Below are 24,437 nucleotides of genomic sequence, written 5' to 3'. Positions count from 1 at the left end.
GGGTGGTTAGGGAGAGGGTGGAGGGGGGTTAGGGAGGGTGTGGTGGGTAGTGGGGTTAGGGAGAGGGTGGTGGGTGGGGGTAGGGAGAGGGTGGGTGGGTGGGGGTATGGAGAGGGTGGAGGGTGGGGGTAGGGAGAGGGTGGGTGGGGGTATGGAGAGGGTGGTGGGTGGGGGGTTAGGGAGAGGGTGGAGGGTGGGGGTAGGGAGAGGGTGGTGGGGGGTTAGGGAGAGAGGTGGGGTTATGCTCTATTTCTGGGTCTCGGTCTGTCCAGAAAGAACCCTTACATCATTTCTACATCAGCAAATTAAAACCTCTCTCTTTCTTTCTGCGGGACATAATGCTCTCTATATATCTAGATATGTACATGTCAAGTACTGGCATGGAAAAGGAGGTTGACTTTGAATTAAATGCAATTCAGTATGAATTCATAATCCCATCACGACTCGATTCATAACCTTTTATTTGTAATCTGATGACTCAATCAAGGAGGGGTTATTAATAGATGAACATGAACATGGAGGACTAGCACACCTCAGGCGCCTCAGCAGACAGGTGTGTGTGTACTAGGGGTGGGCATCGATGATCGATTAATTGATCGATAAGGTCTTGGCCGATCACTTTTTTTTTTTTTTTTTTGGGGAATAATAATAATGGAAATTAGTTTGTCCACGTGTCACCAGATTGCATTCGTCTCTCACCCCTGAACATGTTAACATGATCATCTTCCTGAACAAGAACCAGTAGGCCTGCCGTCTACAGTCACTTGCTGGAGTTTAAATTTAAGTTAAGCTGGACGCTCTTAAGGACACTAACGTTTTCAGTCATCCTCCTATTTGTGAGTAACTGTTTTTTTACTGCTCCTATGGTGAGGTACTTATTTTCTATATTTTTATTTATAACGTAAAATGTGTTTTTAAGTTAAACAATTTAGGCTACTCACTGCCTTGTGGCTTGTTATCTGACTGTAGTGTCTAGTTTGGATGTGAATGAATGAATGTGTGCAATAGCAACACAAATAAAGTTTTTTCCCCAAGGAAAACATGCTTGTTATTTCTGCCCTATTTTTTTTTCCCGAAAAAAAAAAAATAAAAAATAAAAGTGATCGACCAAGACCTTATCGATCAATTAATCGATCATCGATGCCCATCCCTAGTGTGTACAGGTACATAGTCACACGGCCACACAACGCACACTGGATTCCTATGCATGTATGTATTGTGTGTTGACTGTGACGTGTGTGTGTGTGTGTGTGTGTGTAAAGTAGTGTGTGTGTGTGTGTGTGTGTGTGTGTGTGTGTAAAGTAGTGTGTGTGTGTGTGTGTGTGTGTGTAAAGTAGTGGGTGTGTGTATGTGTGTGTGTGTGTGTAAAGTAGTGTGTGTGTGTGTGTCTAGGGCAGATCTCAGATATCACCTCAACTTCATCAACTAGGGTTCAACAGAACAGAGAACACAACAGATGACAAATACTGCAAGAACAACAGCAGCAACAACAACATCAGCAACAACAACAGCAACAACAAACAACTGTCAATCAAACAGTGTCCCTCTCCCAGGAGCCGATGCCTCCAGGCCCCGAATACCCACCCCCCGCCCCCCTTATCCAATCAGGAACTGGCATCGCTTATCAAAGCCAGCGGAACACAAATCAAAAGGCAGTCAATGGAGGAGGAGGAGGAGGAGAGGGAGGGAGGGGGGGGGCAGGGGGGAAGAAAAGAGAACAACCAATCAGAACAGACATGGTCGATCTTTTTAAACGCCTCTCCCCCCCGAAAACATCTCGCTTATGAACAAAGCGTCCAGCTTAAACAGTAGAAGGGGGCAAACCAAGAAGAGGAAGAAGAAGAAGAAGAAGAGTCGTAGTAGTGTTGTTGGTGGTAGTGGTGGTGGTGTTTGGCGCCATCCTGTGGTCGGGCCTGGGAACTGCCACCTGGGGGTCTGTCAGAGTCAGAGGAGGTCTGTGTGCGCCAGCCGGTGGTGAGGGCTGGAAACTGCGCCCTTCCTTGTCTGTCTGGCTCTGAGGTCTCTACGGCCCCCCCTCCCCCCGTTCGCTGTGGTGGTTCGGGGCAGGGCTACGGTACCTATAGGCCCCTATAGCTCCCAGGCTCGGAGGGGGGGCGGGGGGGTGGCGCCCTCCGGGGGTTAGGGCTGGGTACTGCCCTGGCTGTCTGGGTCCGTGCCGGAGGAGCTGGTGTCCGAGTCGGAGACGGCGTCCTCGTCCTCGGGGGGACACTTCTCCCGGACGCGCTTCTGCGTGGCGCCCAGTCTCACCAGGAGACCCTGGTAGTCGAAACGACCCCGCTTCTCCCCGAACGGATCCTGGAGGGAGGGGGAGAGAGGGAGGGAGAGAGAGAGAGAGAGAGAGAGAGAGAGTGGAGAGACGAAAGAGTAGAAGTTGGTGTCTTATTCACAACTTGACCACAGTGTATTGGCTCTACCTAAGAAACCTAATCAACTTGAAACTTGAGAGAGATGGAGATCAGATAACCAAGTTATAGTAAGTAAGTAAAATGTATTTCTATAGCACCTATCCCAGACCAGGGGTCACAAAGTGCTTTACATATACAAGAACATAATAAAAGAGCAAAAGTCATAGCAGGTTAAAAATAGGTAAACAAGTGAAAATACGAACAAGTAACAAACCACAAGTGTACAACAACATCAACAGGACACAGGAAGACAGGCTTTTGGGGTTAGCCAAAAGCTTGTCTATACAAGACAGTCTTTAGCTGTTTTTTTAAAAGATCCAAGGGAAGAGCATTCCAAAGCATGGGAGCCACAGCTTGGAATGCTCGATCACCCTTGGTCTTCAATCTGGCACGGGGGACAACCAACAAAGCCTGGTCAGAGGACCTGAGAGACCTACTGGGGCTGTAAGGACGCAGTAGGTCACAGATGTATGCAGGTGCCTGAGGGCTCTGTCAGTGATGACCAGAACCTTGAATTGAATTCTAGTTATCAGCCATAAACCAGCGCTGGCCCCAGAACACACGTTGTCATACCACTCTGCTCCACAAGTCACACTGAGGCCTCCCATTTCTACCTCCACCAGCCTCCCATTGTCCTCCCCTACCACACGTTACTGGGAGTAGGGGTGGACAATGGGACTTGTAATGGCTAAAAATGCTCTCTCGTGTCTTCCTGTTATTCCTGTGTATAATCAGTATATCCTAAGTTGATTTGTTCCTGTACTAACGTCATAGACTAAGAGGTTAACAGTATGTTATCTGATCTAACTGCTCTGGAGTTCTACATGAATGCAAGTTTGGATATTGTGTTCTGATTACTTCTTACCTTACTTCTCAGTACAGAATGTGCTAAATCTGCCACTTGACAAGATAGGGTGCCCATCTGCTAGTACTGAGAGAGATAAGGTACACACCAGCTCATTGTTTGTAAATCACGCCACCCTCGAAGGAGGGCCGGCTGACCTTGTGCATCTGGTCGAGTATAAGATGTTGGTGAGAGCCGGAATTGAGGGCTTCTTGCCAGGACAGCTCTCATGACACTTCTGTTGTGTACTGTTGTTTAAGAAGTCAATACTTTGCAAACTATTTTGATTAAACCTTATTAACGAGTAAATACTGTGTACCATCTTGTTGGTTTCCTGTCTCACCTGAGGACCGTATGGTTACATTTCCATTACAGACTGCAGCCAAAGTAGCATGAATGTACACACACACACCTGCATGTTTTGTCCCTGTAGATGGAGTCTCTCTTTGCAGACCCCCTCGTAGAAGTCATAGTACTCCAGGAAAGACTTCTCCATCACACTCCTGTAACACACACGCACACAGACACACGTTAATAAATAACAACATGTTGCATCTCGTATGAGGTTATAAGTTGGAACACATCAATCATTGGCTAGTCTTATGTGTGTGTACAATAATGTGTGTGTGTGTGTGTGTGTGTGTGTGTGTGTGTGTGTACAGTAGTCTGTGTGTGTGTGTGTGTGTGTGTCAGGCAGTACTCACCAGAGGGCGTCAGGACAGGGCACCTTGCCGTCCAGCATGTCACACACCGCCACGCGCATGGTCTCATGGCGGATACACTCGTTGTAGTTCTTACTGTCCCCGGGGTGTCTCTCCTGAGACACACACACACACACACACACTTGTATGAAACGGCCTACAGCTCTGTTCACCCATAACAACAACAACAACAACCCTGCAGCAGTAACTTTTTGTTCATCAAACTACTACGGCCGCTGCATCGCTCCACCACCAACAAACCACATTTCCCATTAATCCCCATTCATTGAGTTGAGTTGGAACTGCCTGCTGGGTAATGTAGTCCGCGGAGGGTGGGGGGCGGGGCCTACCTGTTCGAAGCCAGGCTCGTTGTGGTAAGGGTTCTCCGTCATCAGAGACTGGATGGAGATCAGGACAGAGGAGATGCTCTGAGCAGGGCTCCACGCCGGACCGGTCCACGTCCTGACCCAGAGACACAACCACCAGGGGGGAGGTGGGGGGGGTGGATGGGGGAGAGGGAGAGGGAGAGAGGGAGGGAGAGAGAGAAAGAGAGACAGACAGAGTGGGAGAGAGAAAGAAAAGAGGAGGAAGGGAAGAGCAGGGGGAATGGGAGAGCAAGAGAGATGAAGAAGGTGTGTGTGTGTGTGTGTGAGAGAGAGAGCGAGAGAGAAGGAGAAGAGGAGAGGGAGCAGAACGGTTAAAACCAGGACTGACATGGGCACAGTAGTAGCGTCTAGGGTGTAGTGTCTAAGGTGTAGGGGCTGGGGCATAATGACTGGGGTGTAGCGTGTAGGGCCAAATGTTGTGTCTCAGCCACTCACCCCAGGATGCTGTCTAGGGTGTAGTGTGTAGGGACTAGGGGCTAGGGTGTAGGGGCTAGGGTGTAGTGTGTATGGTGTAGGGGCTAGGGTGTAGTGTGTAGTGTCTAGGGTGTAGGGGCTAGTGTCTAGTGTGTAGTGTGTAGTGTGTAGGGTGGAGGGGCTAGGGCCTAGTGTCTAGGGTGTAGTGTTTAGAGTGTAATGTGTAGGGTGAGGGGCTAGGGCGTAGTGTCTAGGGTGTAGGGGCTAGGGCATAGTGTCTAGGCTGTAGTATGTAGTCTAGTGTCCAGGGTGTAGTGTCTAGGGTGTAGTGTCTAGTGTCTAGGGTCTAGTGTCTAAGGTCTAGTGTCTAGTGTCTAGGGTCTAGTGTCTAGGGTGTAGGGTGTAGTGTCTAGTGTCTAAGGTCTAGTGTCTAAGGTCTAGGGTCTAGTGTCTAGGGTCTAGTGTCTAGGGTCTAGTGTCTAGGGTCTAGTGTCTAGGGTCTAGTGTCTAGGGTCTAGTGTCTAGGGTCTAGTGTCTAAGGTCTAGTGTCTAAGGTCTAGTGTCTAAGGTCTAGTGTCTAGGGCAGGGCTTGACGCTTACCTTTTCCCCAGGTAGCACTGTGCTACCATGTTGAAACATTTAGTAGCACACCAAGAATTTCAGTAGCACAATGAAAATTGCGCAATTTTCGTCAACGACAACAAATTATCATAATCATAACATATCAAAATTACCATAACCGGCTCTTGGCCGTAATAAAAATGGAGACTCACACAATGTAAAGGGGAAGTAAGAATATTAATTTCAGTTGGCCCACGGTTCGGTATGAACCTCGGTTTTTAGGTCATGGTTTACGGTTCGTGTTTATTTTTATTTTTATGCTACTACTATAAAGTACTAACTGTTACTTTATTTTGCTTATACTTATGGAACTTTAACATTTAGACACATTCCAGAATATGACTGGTATATTGTATAATATAAATATATATAAACAAAAAACACTTTCAAATGTAAAAAAATTACATAAACACTTTCAAATGTGACGTGTTGTGGATTGGCACTACGGATCATAAGCTTTCAAATGATGTGTCATACATTGAAATCCGAAAAAATATGAAGTTAGAGTCATTTGAATGTTGTTAGACGTCAGGCACATATAGGGTTAACCTCTTTGTAATGAAACCGGAAGCAAACGCTGCTAGCAGCTAGCAGCTAGCGGCTAACAAAACACAGCGCTACGAACTTATGGAACTTTAACATTTAGACACATTCCAGAATATGACTGGTATATTGTATAATATAAATATATATATAAACAAAAAACACTTTCAAATGTAAAAAAATTACATAAACACTTTCAAATGTGACGTGTTGTGGATTGGCACTACGGATCATAAGCTTTCAAATGATGTGTCATACATTGAAATCCGAAAAAATATGAAGTTAGAGTCATTTGAATGTTGTTAGACGTCAGGCACATATAGGGTTAACCTCTTTGTAATGAAACCGGAAGCAAACGCTGCTAGCAGCTAGCAGCTAGCGGCTAACAAAACACAGCGCTACGAACTATGAGAGCTGTATCCCATATACCCATAATGCGCATTTTAAGCGCATATAGGACTCGCGTGAAGCATTTCTGCGACACGCGTTTCTGTTCACTGTTTTCATTTCCTCATCGCTTATACACATACGTTTGACTGCGCATGACAGTAGTTCAGCAGTCTTTTAGTCGCACTGGTGCTATTGAATGTATTTCCAAGTCGCACAGAAATATATTCACTCGCAAATGCGACCAAAACAGTCGCACTGTCGAGCCCTGGTCTAGGGTCTAGTGTCTAAGGTCTAGTGTCTAGGGTCTAGGGTCTAGTGTCTAGGGTCTAGTGTCTAAGGTCTAGTGTCTAAGGTCTAGTGTCTAAGGTCTAGTGTCTAAGGTCTAGTGTCTAAGGTCTAGTGTCTAAGGTCTAGTGTCTAAGGTCTAGTGTCTAGGGTCTAGTGTCTAAGGTCTAGTGTCTAAGGTCTAGTGTCTAGTGTCTAAGGTCTAGTGTCTAAGGTCTAGTGTCTAGGGTCTAGGGTCTAGGGTCTAGTGTCTAGTGTCTAAGGTCTAGTGTCTAGTGTCTAAGGTCTAGTGTCTAGGGTCTAGGGTCTAGTGTCTAGTGTCTAGGGTCTAGTGTCTAGGGTCTAGGGTCTAGTGTCTAGGGTCTAGTGTCTAGGGTCTAGTGTCTAGGGTCTAGCGGCGGGCCCGAACATAATCAAAGGCTAATTTAAGTAATTGATTGTTAAAAAATTTGACATGTTCTAATGCTTTGACTTTTCTTTCGAAAAATGTACACATCGCTAGTCAACTAACACAGCTTGTTTTGTGAGCCTGCTAACAATGTACAGTAGTGTTCTAGTTAACTAGATAGCAGTCCAATCCATTACGTTGCAGTATTTTGGCTTGACTAGCGAGTTTGTGTTGTGATTCTCAACAACGTTGAAACGTAGTTTCACCCTTTTCCATATTTTTGAATAATAAATGTGTGGACTGACGATGTAGCGCAGCCTAACTTATTCTAATAATTATTTAACATACTTTTGTTCTGATAATTATTCCCTCCTCCTCCCAGACAAGGTCACATTATTATTGGATTGGTTGTTTGCGTGCCGGGTGAAGTTAGCTAAACATTTAACCTGCTAGCTAGCAAGAGAAACAATGTCACTCTCCAAAGGTCTAAAGAGGAAAGTTGACGGTGAAAACAGGGCATTTAAAGAGGAATGGACAGCGAACTATACGTTCATCCTACCTGGTTTCATCAATGCAAAGCCGTTGTGAGACTCACATTTTACGTGCTCACAATGTTCCCTTTCTATACATGCGAGTCGTCCTTTTCGTCAATGAATGTGATAGACGCACGAGAGGAATCGATTGATGCATAAAAACCTTGAGAACTGCCTGCGGATTAAAGTGACGTCCAGATATCATATCACCAGATATCAAGCAAATAGTGACCGATGGGAGATGCTTTTTGTTTGCGCCGATTTTGTTGTCAATGTTTTTCAGAAAATTAAACAGAATTTGCTTTGTTACTGTTCATATGTGTGTTGCAGTCACATATATGTAAACATTACGTTTGAATGGTTTACTGAGCTCGTGTTATTTTTTTCAAACCACACACCGCATGTTGGCTATTTCAGCACCACGCGTTGTCCACCTACTTATGATTCAGTATGAGGGGTTCAGCGTCAGTGCGCTTCGCTGCCTGATTGTCTGTCCCTGTGTCATTCACTCTCAACATGGATAAAAGTACAATAAGCATTATTCAGGTGGAGGTCGATTCTCTATTCGGACATTATAGGCGCTATATGTGGGACTGTCCGTCCGATATTGTAAAAAAAGAAAAAAAGAAAAAAAAGTGGATTCTCAAAATAATCTGCTGGGCCAAATATTATTGGTGATGGGCCAGCAATGGCCCACGGGCCGCCTATTGCCGACCCCTGGTCTAGGGTCTAGTGTCTAGGGTCTAGTGTCTAGGGTCTAGTGTCTAGGGTCTAGTGTCTAAGGTCTAGTGTCTAAGGTCTAGTGTCTAAGGTCTAGTGTCTAAGGTCTAGTGTCTAAGGTCTAGTGTCTAAGGTCTAGTGTCTAGGGTCTAGTGTCTAGGGTCTAGTGTCTAAGGTCTAGTGTCTAAGGTCTAGTGTCTAAGGTCTAGTGTCTAAGGTCTAGTGTCTAAGGTCTAGTGTCTAGGGTCTAGTGTCTAGGGTCTAGTGTCTAAGGTCTAGTGTCTAAGGTCTAGTGTCTAAGGTCTAGTGTCTAAGGTCTAGTGTCTAAGGTCTAGTGTCTAAGGTCTAGTGTCTAAGGTCTAGTGTCTAAGGTCTAGTGTCTAAGGTCTAGTGTCTAGGGTCTAGTGCAGGCCTATTCAATTAGCGGCCCGGGGGCCGCATGCGGCCCAGACGCGACCCCCGATTGGCCCAGCCATAAAAGCAGAGAAAAACGTATTTCGCGAGTGTTCAGAAATTCATGCAGAAATGTCTACAATAGTAGCCTACAGAACGTGAATATAACACTCTAAACAAACTAAGCGGGGAGCTTAAAACAACAATGGATAATGGCTACAATTAATTGTATTCGCTCCACTTCGAGCCTCCAACATTATTATTATTATTAACTTATTCCGCAAGTTGCTGTCAGAAATGTCTGCTGAGCACCACGAGCTGCTTTTGCATAACGACGTCAGGTGGCTGTCCAAAGGCAAGGCACTGGAGCGTTTCTGTGATTTCAGAGAGGAGATTACAACTTTCCTCCGCAGCAGCAGCAAGCAAGCAAACGAAGGCAGAAACACACTTGAATCGCATACTGGACGACAACTTCATGGCTGATGTCTGCTTTCTGAGCGACATATTCAAACCTGAATGACCTAAATGTGGGGCTACAACAAGGCAGAGACAAAACTGTGATTTATCTTGTGGAACAGACGCACGTTCCAAGTCAAACTGGACCTTTTCGCGGCCGACTTGTGCACCGGCAGAATGCTGCATATTCCGACGCTCCGCAAATGCGTCTCATCCCCGGCACAAATCACAGATGTGATGACTGTTTTCATTGCGAGGTTGAAAGAGAACTTTGCTGGTCGACTGGATGGACTTGCTCTGCCCGCAGAGGTGATGGGCTTTGCCAGAGACCCGTTCACTGCTGCAATAGAAGGGGACTTATCGACGAGGGGAAATTCATACTCGACCTTGTTGACATGCAGTCATCCGTAACCATGGCACAGGAGCTTCGCACTAATGGACCTGCGAAGTTTTGGAGTGATGTCAACGTGCACCAGTTCCCTAACGTTAAGAAAGTAGCAATCCATGTGCTCAGTATGTTTGGATCAACATACACCTGTGAATCAAGCTTTTCACACATGAACACAATAAAAAGCAGCTCTCGTTGTTCCCTGACTGACAGTACTCTTCACCAATGCCTTGGGATTGCATTGACATCTTATGAGCCAAATGTCACTGCTCTTGTTCAGAATAAAACATGTCACTTCTCACACTAAGAAAGTCAGCAGGGTAAGATTAGATTAGATTAGATTCCATTTTATTGTTTAACTGTAACTGTAACTTGTTTAATTGTGCACTCAAGGTGTATTTTCATTCAGTTAAAAGCACGTTGTGCCTGGGTCAGCTATGACCAACATTTTTATTTTACAAAAGGACATTTTTTTTATTGGTATACTACTGCACACTTTTTTATGCACTTTGAGATGTGCATGGGTCAGTTGAGACCAAAATGTTGTTTTACCTAAAAAGTGAAAAAAGTATTGCTATTAGGTTCTGTTCAATTACAGCTCTTTTATTGTGTTCAGTCAAGTCTTTTTGACGTTCCCGTGTCAGATGTTACCTAATTTAAAAGGAAAACTATAAATAAACTGCTTGTATTTCATTAGGCCTACATTCATTTGTGTTGGTTTGAAATGTGTCATTACCTGGTGCCTAGGCTACTGGCCGCTGAAAATGTCTGGCCCAGCTAAATTTCTTGGTTTTCAAATCTGGCCCAACTGAATTTGTAATTGAATACCCCTGGTCTAGTGTCTAGGGTCTAGTGTCTAAGGTCTAGTGTCTAAGGTCTAGTGTCTAAGGTCTAGTGTCTAAGGTCTAGTGTCTAAGGTCTAGTGTCTAGGGTCTAGTGTCTAAGGTCTAGTGTCTAAGGTCTAGTGTCTAAGGTCTAGTGTCTAAGGTCTAGTGTCTAAGGTCTAGTGTCTAAGGTCTAGTGTCTAAGGTCTAGTGTCTAAGGTCTAGTGTCTAGGTTCTAGGGCAGGGGTGGCCAACCAGTCGGAGACTAAGAGCTAGGGCTGCACGATTTTTTTTTTTTTTTTTGCTATTTAGCAGACGCTTTTAATCCAAAGGATTCAACGTCAATGAACGTCAACGTCAATGAACGTCAACAATGAACGTCAACAATGGACGTGAACGTCAATGAACGTCAACGTCAATGAACGCACACCAACAACATCGCACGTGAAACGCCCACGTTTCGGTAGCTAGCAACATTCATGGTGGATAATGGCTTCAGCAGAACCAGAAGCAACGTTGGACGTTTTAGTCCCGAAGAAAAGCAGCACTTCTGTTGTGTGGAAGTATTTCGGATTTAGGACGACTGATGTGCAACAAAAACAGGTGTTGTGCACGACCTGTCGTGGAACAGTCGCTACATCCAGAGGCAACACCACAAACTTATATCAGCACTTGTGGGGGTGCTAGAGGAGGGAGCCTCTAAGTCCCCTGAAGACGTACAAACAAACTGCACGTTGATACGACCTTCCTAGCCGGAGATATGGCCACACTTTACAAAAACTTCCTTTTTTTTTTTTTTTTTTTTGCTGCTATTTAAAAAAAAAAAAAATCGCAAATTAATCGCAATCGCGATATCTGTCCAAATAATCGCAATTCGATTTTTTTCCCCAAATCGTGCAGCCCTACTAAGAGCCCAAAAAATTGTTGGGGTACCAGAAAGAGCCACATCATACATGCGGGCTCACAAAAGCTCTCACTCTCACACACACACACACACACACACACACACACACACACACACACACACACACACACACACACACACGTAATACATTTCCAATAGGCTATGAGACCAGTGTTGTCATTTCAGCAAAGGCCAAGGTATGGCAAGGTACAGAGTGGGGGGGGGGTTTCCCCCCCTTGGTGGATTTTTTTTGCCAAATCAGTTGTGCAATAGTCAATTTTGGTGAGTTGTTTCTATACAATTGACTTATATGACATTAAGGTAATGAATAAAGGAGACAACTACAGTATGTAGGTGGTAATCTACATCTTTCCTAGCAGGCAGACTGGTTCAATCTCCTTAGAAACAAAACATTACAGATTTAGCTATTCTCAACTCTAAATTAACTGCACTGTTAAAACACTAGTATTGTGAGAGTAGACCTCACCTGTGTCCCTGTACTAGTCTCTGCTGCCCTTTGACCAAAAAAGGTCTTTATGTCCATTTTCCTTTTTTTCCCTGGCATATTTTTGTTACAGCTCACCTACTAAAAGTGAGACAATTGACAATATCAAAACATGCTTGCACACACATATAACTTACACACAAGTTAGTTTTACTGGCCCCAATTTGGTACAATTATTACTGAAATTATTGAGAATAGAGACATTGTTGACATACGTAAACTAGCTGTTGTAATCTTTAATGTTCGCTAACTAGCTTGTTAGAGTTAGCTTCACAATCGCGGGTGACGTTAGGTCCGTTTTTTCACTAAAATAACATTAGAACATGTTTGACAGAACATGACATGACATGAACTTGTTCATTAATATATTACATTTGAACCAACAGTATTATGGCGTTTATACAGTTTGTTTAACCCACCTGAATGAACGAGAATCATGGACAAGATTTTAACATTAACGTTACTTGTGGCTTGTTTATTGAGGAACCGATGTCCCGCTCCAGTGTTGCCAGATTGGGCTACTTTTGGTCACACTGGACGGGTGAATTTCGCAGCTTTTAGACTGGTTGGGCTGGAAATTGTCAAATCCCGTCTGGCAACCCTGCGCTCCACTACAGCGCCTGGCTGGTGGGGTGAGATGGAGCCGGGAGGATGTTGAGTTACCGTTGTGTGGAGTGGATAAAATCACCAACATGACACAACGTGATTCAGATTACATTTTCTGGGGATTTTTTTTATTTTTGAATCCAGGTATGGCGAGTGCCATATATTGCCATACCAAAACAATGTCTATCGAGACACAGAGAGTGAGCCACGCACTTTTAATGATTAGATTAAAGAGCCGCACACAGACAGGCAAAGAGCCGGGTTGGCCACCCCTGTTCTAGGGTCTAGTGTCTAGGGTCTAGTGTCTAGGGTGTAGTGTCTAGTGTGTAGTGTCTAGTGTGTAGTGTCTAGTGTGTAGTGTCTAGTGCAGGGGTATTCAATTACAAATTCAGTTGGGCCAGATTTGAAAACCAAGAAATTTAGCTGGGCCAGACATTTTCAGCGGCCAGTAGCCTAGGCACCAGGTAATGACACATTTCAAACCAACACAAATGAATGTAGGCCTAATGAAATACAAGCAGTTTATTTATAGTTTTCCTTTTAAATTAGGTAACATCTGACACGGGAACGTCAAAAAGACTTGACTGAACACAATAAAAGAGCTGTAATTGAACAGAACCTAATAGCAATACTTTTTTCACTTTTTAGGTAAAACAACAACATTTTGGTCTCAACTGACCCATGCACATCTCAAAGTGCATAAAAAAGTGTGCAGTAGTATACCAATAAAAAAAATGTCCTTTTGTAAAATAAAAATGTTGGTCATAGCTGACCCAGGCACAACGTGCTTTTAACTGAATGAAAATACACCTTGAGTGCACAATTAAACAAGTTACAGTTACAGTTAAACAATAAAATGGAATCTAATCTAATCTAATCTTACCCTGCTGACTTTCTTAGTGTGAGAAGTGACATGTTTTATTCTGAACAAGAGCAGTGACATTTGGCTCATAAGATGTCAATGCAATCCCAAGGCATTGGTGAAGAGTACTGTCAGTCAGGGAACAACGAGAGCTGCTTTTTATTGTGTTCATGTGTGAAAAGCTTGATTCACAGGTGTATGTTGATCCAAACATACTGAGCACATGGATTGCTACTTTCTTAACGTTAGGGAACTGGTGCACGTTGACATCACTCCAAAACTTCGCAGGTCCATTAGTGCGAAGCTCCTGTGCCATGGTTACGGATGACTGCATGTCAACAAGGTCGAGTATGAATTTCCCCTCGTCGATAAGTCCCCTTCTATTGCAGCAGTGAACGGGTCTCTGGCAAAGCCCATCACCTCTGCGGGCAGAGCAAGTCCATCCAGTCGACCAGCAAAGTTCTCTTTCAACCTCGCAATGAAAACAGTCATCACATCTGTGATTTGTGCCGGGGATGAGACGCATTTGCGGAGCGTCGGAATATGCAGCATTCTGCCGGTGCACAAGTCGGCCGCGAAAAGGTCCAGTTTGACTTGGAACGTGCGTCTGTTCCACAAGATAAATCACAGTTTTGTCTCTGCCTTGTTGTAGCCCCACATTTAGGTCATTCAGGTTTGAATATGTCGCTCAGAAAGCAGACATCAGCCATGAAGTTGTCGTCCAGTATGCGATTCAAGTGTGTTTCTGCCTTCGTTTGCTTGCTTGCTGCTGCAGAGGAAAGTTGTAATCTCCTCTCTGAAATCACAGAAACGCTCCAGTGCCTTGCCTTTGGACAGCCACCTGACGTCGTTATGCAAAAGCAGCTCGTGGTGCTCAGCAGACATTTCTGACAGCAACTTGCGGAATAAGTTAATAATAATAATAATGTTGGAGGCTCGAAGTGGAGCGAATACAATTAATTGTAGCCATTATCCATTGTTGTTTTAAGCTCCCCGCTTAGTTTGTTTAGAGTGTTATATTCACGTTCTGTAGGCTACTATTGTAGACATTTCTGCATGAATTTCTGAACACTCGCGAAATACGTTTTTCTCTGCTTTTATGGCTGGGCCAATCGGGGGTCGCGTCTGGGCCGCATGCGGCCCCCGGGCCGCTAATTGAATAGGCCTGGTCTAGTGTGTAGTGTCTAGGGTGTAGTGTCTAGTGTGTAGTGTCTAGGGTGTAGTGTCTAGGGTGTAGTGTCTAGGGTGTAGTGTCTAGGGTGTAGTGTGTAGTGTCTAGGGTGTAGTGTCTAGGGTGTAGTGTCTAGGGTGTAGTGTCTAGGGTGTAGTGTCTAGGGTCGGGTGTAGGGTGAAGTGTGTAGGGCCACTCACCCCAGGATGCTGAGGCAGACCTTGCCGTTGCGGTAGAAATTGGGGTTGAAGCGAACGGTGTTCTGCCCGGTGGTGATGAGCTTGACCCGGGGCGGGTGGATGGGGTAGTCAGGGGGGCAGCGGAACAGGAAGAGGAAGAACCCCCCCTCGTAGGGCGTGTCAAAGGGGCCCGTGATGAGGGCGTGGATCTGGGGGAAGGAGGGTGGTGGGTGGGGGTCATGATCAAATAGTATCAAAAGGACCGGGCCTGAGCATCACAGAGCTGGGTCATACTTCCACCAGCCAGTCTAGTAGTATGGAGGCGATGAGAGTAGTACCAAAAAACCTGTGTCTTCCTCTCTCTAGCTTTGTGAATGCCGATGGCAGTTGTGCTTAACTTACAATGACTGATGTATTAGTTATAGATAGATTCACTTACTTTTCTACAAATATACTATTGTACAGTCCCTTTGGATAAAAATGTGTCTGCTAGGTGGCTCAAATGTACCTTGGTCATGTCGTGTGGGTCAGGTACCACGAACATCCCTGGCGGAGGCTCCTTGTAGATGGACATAATATCCCTGCAGAGAGGACAGGAGAAACACGTTATGTTACATTACAGACTGAGAGAGGATTTGATTTCACTGGCATTCGAAAGGTTGCTGAGCTGTGTTGACAGGGAGAGACTGGCCAACAGGAGAGACTGGCCAACCCACTGATGCAACCCAACACCGTCACTCACCATCACCGTACCGTTATCAATCACTTCCCTAATACTGCGTCTTTTTCTCAGCGGGCAGGCGGAAAAACTACACACACTTTAGTAGATCACACTAGAAAAGTTGTTCTTTCATAACAGCCTACGTCAAGACCCTCTCACACACTTCTATCGCCCACCCTCCCACGTGTAACAACGGGAAACGGTAACCTAAAAAATACTGACTTTCGTTTCTGTAACCACCTGAACAATTAACAACGACGACATCATTACAGAGCTACAACACTAAACACTACTACCGCCATCATCCACCCTGTGATTCAGAACCCAAACCTAAGGCCTGGCTAAATCAACGTTTTTACCTTTTGATCCGGAGGATGCACTGCTGGGACGCCTTCTCGTTGTCCCAGTCCGTGCTCAGAGTGGGGTCCCAGGAGGTGGCGTGGATCTGGGACAGGAGGCCCCCCGCTCCTCCTCCTCCTCCTCCTCCTCCGGCGAGCCCCACGGCCACCGCCACCCCCCCCAGCCCCCCGATACCACCAATGGTGGTCGCTAAGTGGTGGTGGGGTGCCGTAGGGACGGTAGCAGAGCTAATCATATTGAGAACCCCTCCCAATCCTCCTAGTCCTACGCCGTTCGCGTGGTGCCCCCCACCACCACTTCCCACGGTGGTGGTCGTCGAAGTAGTACCGGGGTAACCGGGGGCCACGACGGCGGCGGCTAGCAGGCCTGTCGCGGCTCCTGAGCTCGGGTGAGCAGCTGCGCCCGTCGTCGAGTGGTGGTGACCGGGCAGGGAGGAAGAATCACCGCCGCCGAAACCGGGTAACAGCAGCGGACCTCCTCCTCCGTGGCCCTGGCCGGTGGTGGTGGTGGTGGTGGTGGTGGCGGCACCTAGACCGAAGGTGCCGTTAGAAGAAGCTCCTTCTCCTCCTGCGAGGCTGTTGTTGCTGTCCGCCATGGTGAAGTTAAGGTTGTCAGTTCCGTGTGTTTATTGTTAAGCTAGGTAGGTTAGATCGATTCGAGAGCTTTGGGTTGTTGACAGTTGGGTGGGTTTAGCTAGCCGGGCTAATTTGCTGTACCGAGGAAAAGAAGTGGCTAACGTTAAACGAGTTGAGTGATGGTTTTGCTCGAAACTTTGTTAGCATAGTTCGAAACGATAGTGAAATATGTGAAAATGGCTTGTTAGTTTGTTTGTTCGAGTCCAGGGGAGTCGTCACGTGACGCAGTCAGCGGGAGAGGAGCGAGGAGGAGGAGAGGGGCAGCGGAGACCAGACGACCCGCTCCCACGGCATTGCAGCTAAGCTGAGGTAAAGTGTCTTTTTTTCCTGGCCTCCAAAAGCCCCAAAGGGGGTAGTTGTTAGCTATAGCCTTTATAGAAACTATCTATCAACTCTCAGCTCTCTAGGTCTGAAACTAGGTCTGATAATATCATGCGTCGCAAAATCTCTCCGCCGTTACACCGCCGCCAGTTTCATCAACGCACTTTGCGGGTTCAGCTTGTTTTGTCACAGTGTTTTTTTCTTCTGTTTTTTTCCGCTAAAGCACTTCCGACTGTGAGAACGGGGCAGACAGCGCCGCCTGTGGCCGTGGCCCGGAACTGCAGACAAGTGCGTCCATGTTGGGATGTTGTACAGAGTGGCTGTGTTCGGAATAGCGTACTAGCATACTACTCATACTAGATATGACGTAGATTTTGAGTATGTAGTACGTTCGAACTGTACAGTATGCGAGATTTGAGTATGCTAGTATGCAGTATGCTAGTACGCTATTCCGAACACAGCCTGTATCAGAGGCAGGACGACGCATAAAAACAGTCGTCCAGGTTTTGATATCAAATGCATATCAATAGATTTGGCGGCTAGTGTTGCGAAAACAAGTCAGTATGGCCCCTCAGTAGTCCTGGCCTTATAAAATACCTATCAATATCTTTGACTGTTAGTGTTGTAAAAATATGCCCTCTTTAAATTATTATACTCTATATATATATGTGATTATATATACTATTCTACCTACAGGATCAAGTCTGTAAATACGAGTTGAATTCAAGAAGTATTGAGTGGAAAGTCGACCTTTATCGAGTTTATTTTGGATTCAAGGTCAACCGAGGTTAGGTGTCACGTTCTCGTAAGAGTCCCCAAACTCTTCTCATCATCCCTCAGTCAGTGTAACATTAACTAGCGGCTGTGGGAGACATTGTACACAGTAGTGCAGGGGAGGCTGGAGGAGGTAGAAAGTGGAGGACAGGCTGATTGTAATGCATGGATCAGATTCAGGATGTGCTGTGATGCAGATGACTGACTATGAACTGTGCAAAAACAACCCATCCAGACAGTCTATAGATCAGCTCAGCTGAACCTGGAATCCTGCAGTGCTGAACCACTTGGGTCACTGCTCCCATAACATGCTAAACCATGTGGAGGTCGCATTGTTCGAAGTCCCTTGAGGTGATGAAATTAGGGATTTCACTGCCATACAGACACAAAAGCAAATTGGCATTTTTTTGGTTCCAGCTTGATTAAATCAAATAGATGTGGTCTGTAATGGCTAAAAATGCTCTAACGTGTCTTCCTGTTATTCCTGTGTATAATCAGTATATCCTAAGTTGATTTGTTCCTGTACTAACGTCATAGACTAAGAGGTTAACAGAATGTTATCTGATCTAACTGCTCAAGTTCTACATGAATGCAAGTTTGGATATTGTGTTCTGATCACTTCTTACCTTACTTCTCAGTACAGAATGTGCTAAATCTGCCACTTGACAAGATAGGGTGCCCATCTGCTAGTACTGAGAAAGATAAGGTACACACCAGTTCATTGTCTGTAAATCACGCCACCCTCGGAGGGGGGCCGGCTGACCCAGTCCAAGTATAAGATGTTCGTGAGACAGAATTCAGGGCTTCTTGCCAGGACAGCTCTCATGACACTCCTGTTATGTACTGTTGTTTGAGAAGTCAATACTTTGCAAACTATTTTGATTAAACCTTATTAACGAGTAAATACTGTGTACCATCTTGTTGGTTTCCTGTCTCACCTGAGGACCGTATGGTTAAATTTCCATTACAATTTGGGGGCTCAGTCCGGGATCCTTAACCTTGTATCTCAGCGGAAGGTCTGAACTGCTGGAGGCCAATCGAGCAGCTGCTTGGGCACGTTTGTGCGACCCAGTCTGATAAAGCCTCCAACAGGTGTACTTCGTCTCTGAGCACCAGGGTGAAGGCCAGACCGGCTACAGCATCAAGACCTTCGAGTCTCTGATCAAATACAGGATCCACAGAATTAAATCCAGGTGAGACCACAGTGTTTATTCTTTCAAAATCCTAAAATAGTTTTTTTTAGGTATACACGTGGGTGAACAGCGTTTTTATGCAGTGACCAAGCATTTTAGCAGTGAAAGTCTGCAGAGTGTGGTTGGAGAAGTGTTGTCAGTTAAAGTCTTGAAACATTTTTAGAAACCTGGTCGCTGTATTTAAGCATACTACATCACTGTTACGCCTGATCAGCAAACCCTAACCCTTAACGGCTTTTTAAGACCAGTGTGGGAACCCTGATAACAATATATATTGGATAATTGTTATTGCATCAGACTACACACTCATCTGCTTTTAATTTGATATAGCCAATGTCAGTCAGTGTATCCAAGATAGGACTGTACTCCATCCATGCCAGGCAAAGGATCATGAAGACAACACATCTAAAACAAAAATAAAGACCCATTCAAAGTTACTCGCTCCACAAACATCCCCCAAATTACATAGAAAATCAAAAACACAGACACGGTTAAAGTTATCCCAACCATTTATTCGGACAGACCGTTTAAACCGAAGTGAGTTCTTACGTAAAACTTCTGGAAAATCAAAAATTGACAGCAAGGAACATAGGAACAGCAAGGAACATAGAAAGGTAGGATTCTGTAGTTGTAGTAGATGGTTGTTTGATTGGAATGGCGACGCTGTTGCCATGGCATCATGAGCTGCACGTCAGAGTTCCGTCTCCCTGGGAAGAGGGGGGTGGTGTGTGGGGGCGGATGGGGCGGGGGGATGTACCGGGCAATGTTCAGCAGAGCACAACGTAATGTTTCTAACTGAGAGTTTTACATGTAGAGCAGGCATGACTCTGGTCATGTGACAGCTCGGGCCGTGATGATGCTGTCTGCAGCGTCCAGTACGTTGTGCCCTCCTGAACGCAGCCCTGGTACAGGGGACGGGGATGTAGTGGTAGTAGTTTACATGGCAAACAGGATGAGGAAAGCAACCATCAAACAGAACAGACCCATGGCCTCAGACAGGGCGAAGCCCAGGATGGCATAGGAGAAGAGCTGCTGCTTCAGAGAGGGGTTCCTGAGGGGGAGAGAGGAGGGAAGAGGTTAGGATTCTCAGAACCCAATATTCTGCTGATCAATATTCTTGCTTTCAATCCCACACACACACGCCCAGGGGGCATTCCATCAACGTCGCTAAAGGATTATACTTATTCTCACGAGACGCATCAAATGAAACCTGGATATTCCTTTAGCGACATTGATGGAACACCCCCCTGGAGGGCTAGAGGTCGATTTAAGAGCGGGTTTCCTACTATTAACACCAAACAGCATCTGCTCTACATACATGAATGAATTATACAGGTGAATGAATGAAGTGAACATGTGTGAAAGAAGGAAATGATGAACAGACAAGTGATCAAGCCAGTGAACAGCCATACCCCACCCCGCCCCCCCTCCTCCCCTGTGCCCACATCTCCATTACCTGGCGTAGCCGATGATCAGACTGCCGAACACTGTTCCGATCCCTGCCCCTGAGCCGGCCACGCCCACGGTGGCGGCCCCAGCTCCGATGAACTTGGCGGCGGTGTCGATGTCCCTGGAGACAGCGCTGGTCTGGAACCCCCGGGCCAGGAGGGACGATGCCTGACTGACTGGCAACAGAGCCTGGGGGAGGAAGGGGAAGGGGTGAGAGAGGGCAGGGGAGAGAAGGAAGGGAGGAGAGAGAGGAGGGGGAGAGAGAGAGCAGGGGAGAGAAGGAAGGGAGGAGAGGAAGGACGAGATAGAAGATCAGTTAAAACCTGGAGTGAGGAGGGCTCAGTCCCATTTCAGTCCCTAGCTCCTACAACAACTCACAAAATGGGAGAATGGTCAAAACCAGGACCAAACATGTGCTTTATTTATCCTTCAAACAATCCCTCAAAACCCCACCTTTTTAAACTTTCTTAAATCTTTAATCACTTTTATTGACTGCTTTGTTTTTACTTTTTATTCAACCATCTAATCTTCTTGTCCTCGGAATGTAGTGTCTGAGTACCAAGAAAAGTGCAATACAAAATCGATGCATTATTATATTGACATCCATCCTCAGACCATTAGGGTCTACAGACTAAAATGCCGGTCGAGAGAGGACGCTGGCGTTGCTTGTTCGCTGCCCGAAATCTAGGTGTAATTGCAGTATACAGAGTAGATTGTCCTACAAAGACACTTAGATTTAGTAATCAATTTAATTAGACCCCTATACTTTCTTTTATCTATTTTTTTTATAAAAGCGTCTTTGAGTGTCTAGAAAAGCGCTATATAAGTCCAATGAAGTATTATTATAATATATTATTGGAAGCAGGAGAGGGGGCGAGGAAGCCTCTCTAGACCATTGAGACATGCTTGGTCCTTATGCATAGAGACTCACACATTAATCTGTCAGGGTTATCCCACCAACTAGGGTTCATTCATGTGATGTCTATCCTTTGGGGAGAACCCCAAGACGCGGTATGCCTGGTTGTAACGATGCAGACGGACTGAAAAACCATGTTGGAGAAGGAGACTCACCTGCTGCTCACTACTGGCTTCTGGTCTGTTGAAGAAGGAGACGGATGCTGGCCGGGCGAGGATTCTGGACCCCCCACGCAGCTGAAACACAGACACACACGTCAGGGAAATGAATGACTTCAACGCCACCCTCTTCATTAGATTAAAGTACTGCTGCTGCTGCTGTAGCAGCTCAGCAGTCCCAGATCAGCATGAGTCATAGTCTCTCTACGGGGCTCCACACTACAGGGCCAACGCTATTGTAAAGTGCTGTCTCTGGTGTATTTTTCTATTCACATTGTCCTTTGCAGACGTGTTACAGCAACTATGGTGGATCTATTAACCAGGACAGCCCAGTCCAGCTCAGGTCAACTCTAGGGTTGGTTGTGCCTCTGAGGAGGTCAAAGTGTCAAGTGGTGTTAGGGCTAAGACTTCACGCTTTAGATATTTAGCAGACTCCTTTAACTAAAGCCACTTGCCACAACAAACAGCCATCATCAGTCCAAGTAAGTGAATCATCTATCCATCAGTCATCTCTGTAAAAAGTAATAACTGCTGAGTCGGGCCAGGGGCTATTGGCAGTCATAATGCTGGAAAGAAGAACTCAGTTGGGTTTTTTGGGGATGTACAACAAACAGTTGTCCCCTGGGGGGGTCAGAGAGGATACGTACCACAGCTGGTGAGGTGACAAACTTAGCGCAGGCGTACATGGCTGGAGCCTGTTGAGGAGGAGAGGAGGGAGGGAGTTATTCACTTATTTGTCACATTTTCTCTGATTGTCTGCAGGGTTCCCACACCTTCTGAAACATCACATTCAAGCACCTTTCAAGGACTTTCAAGACTAAATTCCCTCAAATTCAAGGACCCAACACGGCATAGTTTGAGACAGATGTAGATGAGAATTTATATAATAAGAACTATCCGCTCAGACAACAATTCAAAAGAGAGGCTTGAATGTGTGCACTAGATGGTCTCTTTTGAGAGAGAGAGAGAGAGAGAGAGAGAGAGAGAGAGAGAGGAATTCAAGCACTTTCAATGACTCATGTCTATTTTCAAAAACTTTTAAGGCCTTGATTTTTTCCCCTCAAATTCACAAACTTTCAAGGATTTCAAGGACCCGTGGGGACCCTGTGTCTGTCATCCCAGAGTGTATTAATTAATTAACTAACTGTAGTGTACGTTTCACAAGAGAGCTGTGCAAGGAATGCAGCAATGCCCTCAAAGGCACACGTTATTGAGTTGTCATTGACGTTTGTATGTATGACCATGGGTCTGGCTGTTTGAATGCCATACAATGTCCCTTTAAAACCAACAGGTGTGCATCTGCGCAGTCATGTATGGTCGGAGAAGGGCAACACGGGCATCTTACATGTTTGTTTTTTTAACGGAAATATCAGGGCCATAGACACTTCTGATCAAATCCGATCTTTGAGGTTTTGTATATTTAATCTGAGCAGTTGGCGCTCAACTAACCCGACAAGGACATTCCGTACTATTTTAGCCCACAATGTTGTAATTATATAAGCGCATGAGTGGAAACAGGTTCAGTGGAAACGTTACTCCCTGAAACATCCAACAAATTATTGTGAATACAATTAAAACGGGTTGAATCTAGAAGCCTTCAACACCGAACACCGGCTATCGAATAAGAGATCCGATTACCGATCAGACCTCGCCATCAACCTCAGAGGCAGAGCTCGTCTCCACCCAGATAATCCAATCGCATGGAAGGGAAGGGTCAAAGATGGGGAAGGATATACGCGTTTAAAACAGCAAAAATAGAAAGCCCAACTACACACGAATCCTGACTGAATGAATGAATCCATCTGCACCAAGTCATTTGACTTTGTTCGGGCTTTTCTCCCCACCAGGGAGGGAACACTCCCCCCTTCACTCGCCGCCATTTGTGTGTCACCCTTAGGGGGAGGCAGCTACCTTGACAACTGGAGGAAATAAATAACCACAGGCTATTAAAGATGTCATCCAGTTTGTGAAACGGATTGGTTAGAGATAAAAAAACGGGTTAAGTGCTTGAGAAAGAGGAGAGAGAGTGGGAAGTGAGTTAGCTCGCTGTCTTCTCTTGGACAGGCATCTTAAGGTTGTTCAGAGGTAGCTGGTCTTACTTCAACACCGCTGCTGCAAGTCGCTAGCTTAGCTAGCCTCAAGACGTGAAGGTCAACAACGACCCACAGACAAGTGCAGGAGATTACAATGTTATATTCCTTGAAGAACAAAACGCAAAACATTACTGTATACTAAAATTGTGAAATGTCCGTTTTTTCTTAATCTAAAGATTAAAACCGGCTGCATGAACGGCCCTGCCTGGTCCCGCTAGGCCCCAGATATGGGGTGCGTTCGGAAACGCGCTTCGGAAATCTGACCAGCACTCGTGGAATGCCTCTCGTCCAATCAGATTACTTGGTTCCTTTATGACGTTGCCCCCAGTGTGCCCACCGGCGCTCTCGGAGCGAATTTACGAACGCAGCCATGGACACCATGTCAGACATTTTGCACACAAGTGTCATTGCAGACTTTTCGCATCGATTTCCCCCTTTAAAAAATCGCATGGAGACGCAACGTACATACTCATGGCCCTTTCAGACTCATGCTCCGGTCAATACTTTTAGCTCAATAATCTCGTGTGTACGAGTAGACCGATTCACACCTAATCGAGGTTAAGTCATTGAATGGCCGTCCGTTCAAGTAACGTTAGCCGGGGGAAGCTACTTAAGCTAGATAGGATGGTAACAGTTCTCTAGTCCTTCTCAGCTATGCATACAAGACAGTGAAACACATTAGTACTGTGTAGATTAGATGGTAACACACATACACTGAAGTCATATTATATTAAATAAGTGACACTTATTTAAGTGACTCACCGGTTTATTACAGTACACAGAGGGTCCGCGAAAGGTGGCTTCGGCTCACAGTAGCAGTCAATGAGTAAACCGTGACAGCTGTCACCTTGTCATTTATAAGCCCAGGTACTACGTCCTAAACGTCCATTGGACACAATAAAAACTCCTTCGCCAACGATTGGCTACACGCTGTGTCAAAAAGGTGAAATAAAATGATTTGGCCCAATCATAGGTCGTTTTAATGAACTACAAGAGTTGTATTGGTTGATAGGATTTACTTGGGCGTTCTGGAACACATGCCCTTTTCCTCATTGGACCATATTGCCGGGAAACGAAAGTACATCCAGTGTCCTCTGTTTCTATTGGACGTTGTACAGGAAGTCCCACCTGCTTCCATATCTATGACCAGAAATCCCAGAAATTTTAATTATGCTTTTAACATGACGTCTGCTGCTCCTTCTTTACTTTGCTTGGAGAAACCTGGGGGGACGACGACGACTAAATTGATCCAGTTGAGTGAATTCTATGACAATGCAT

At 45.6% G+C, this 24,437-nt stretch overlaps 2 protein-coding genes across 2 annotated transcripts; both read right to left on the bottom strand.

Annotated features, from left to right (window-relative positions):
• Window positions 1-573: 573 nt before the first annotated feature.
• On the bottom strand, window positions 574-15,855 carry ube2z (ubiquitin-conjugating enzyme E2Z; the record flags this gene model as incomplete). Its single annotated transcript, XM_080523568.1, has 7 exons — window positions 574-2,316; window positions 3,683-3,773; window positions 3,975-4,087; window positions 4,322-4,433; window positions 14,561-14,748; window positions 15,048-15,120; window positions 15,620-15,855. The coding sequence occupies 7 exons, from the start codon at window positions 15,853-15,855 to the stop codon at window positions 2,140-2,142; spliced, it is 990 nt and encodes a 329-aa protein (XP_080379694.1). The 3' UTR covers window positions 574-2,139.
• A 3,179-nt stretch (window positions 15,856-19,034) lies between these two features.
• On the bottom strand, window positions 19,035-23,979 carry atp5mc1 (ATP synthase membrane subunit c locus 1). Its single transcript, XM_080524073.1, has 5 exons — window positions 23,922-23,979; window positions 21,714-21,761; window positions 21,064-21,144; window positions 20,000-20,181; window positions 19,035-19,594 (listed from the first exon to the last, which is right to left on the bottom strand). Exons 2-5 carry the CDS (start codon window positions 21,750-21,752, stop codon window positions 19,480-19,482), a joined length of 417 nt encoding a protein of 138 aa, XP_080380199.1. The 5' UTR covers window positions 21,753-21,761; window positions 23,922-23,979; the 3' UTR covers window positions 19,035-19,479.
• Between the last annotated feature and the right edge of the window lie 458 nt (window positions 23,980-24,437).

The sequence above is a fragment of the Nansenia antarctica genome, assembly GCF_963989245.1.
Source record: "Nansenia antarctica genome assembly, chromosome: 2".
NCBI classification, from domain to species: Eukaryota; Metazoa; Chordata; class Actinopteri; order Argentiniformes; family Microstomatidae; genus Nansenia; species Nansenia antarctica.
This window is presented reverse-complemented; position numbering and strand designations above follow the sequence as displayed.

What these genes read in the sequence shown, in the direction of transcription:
- atp5mc1 (XM_080524073.1), bottom strand. Translation starts at nt 21,752, where the DNA reads ATGTACGCCTGCGCTAAGTTTGTCACCTCACCAGCTGTG. An exon ending in TTGTCACCTCACCAGCTGTG is followed by an intron (nt 21,145 to 21,713) that starts GTACGTATCCTC and finishes TCTGTGTTTCAG; the next exon opens with CTGCGTGGGGGGTCCAGAAT. An exon ending in CTGATCATCGGCTACGCCAG is followed by an intron (nt 19,595 to 19,999) that starts GTAATGGAGATG and finishes TCTCCCCCTCAG; the next exon opens with GAACCCCTCTCTGAAGCAGC.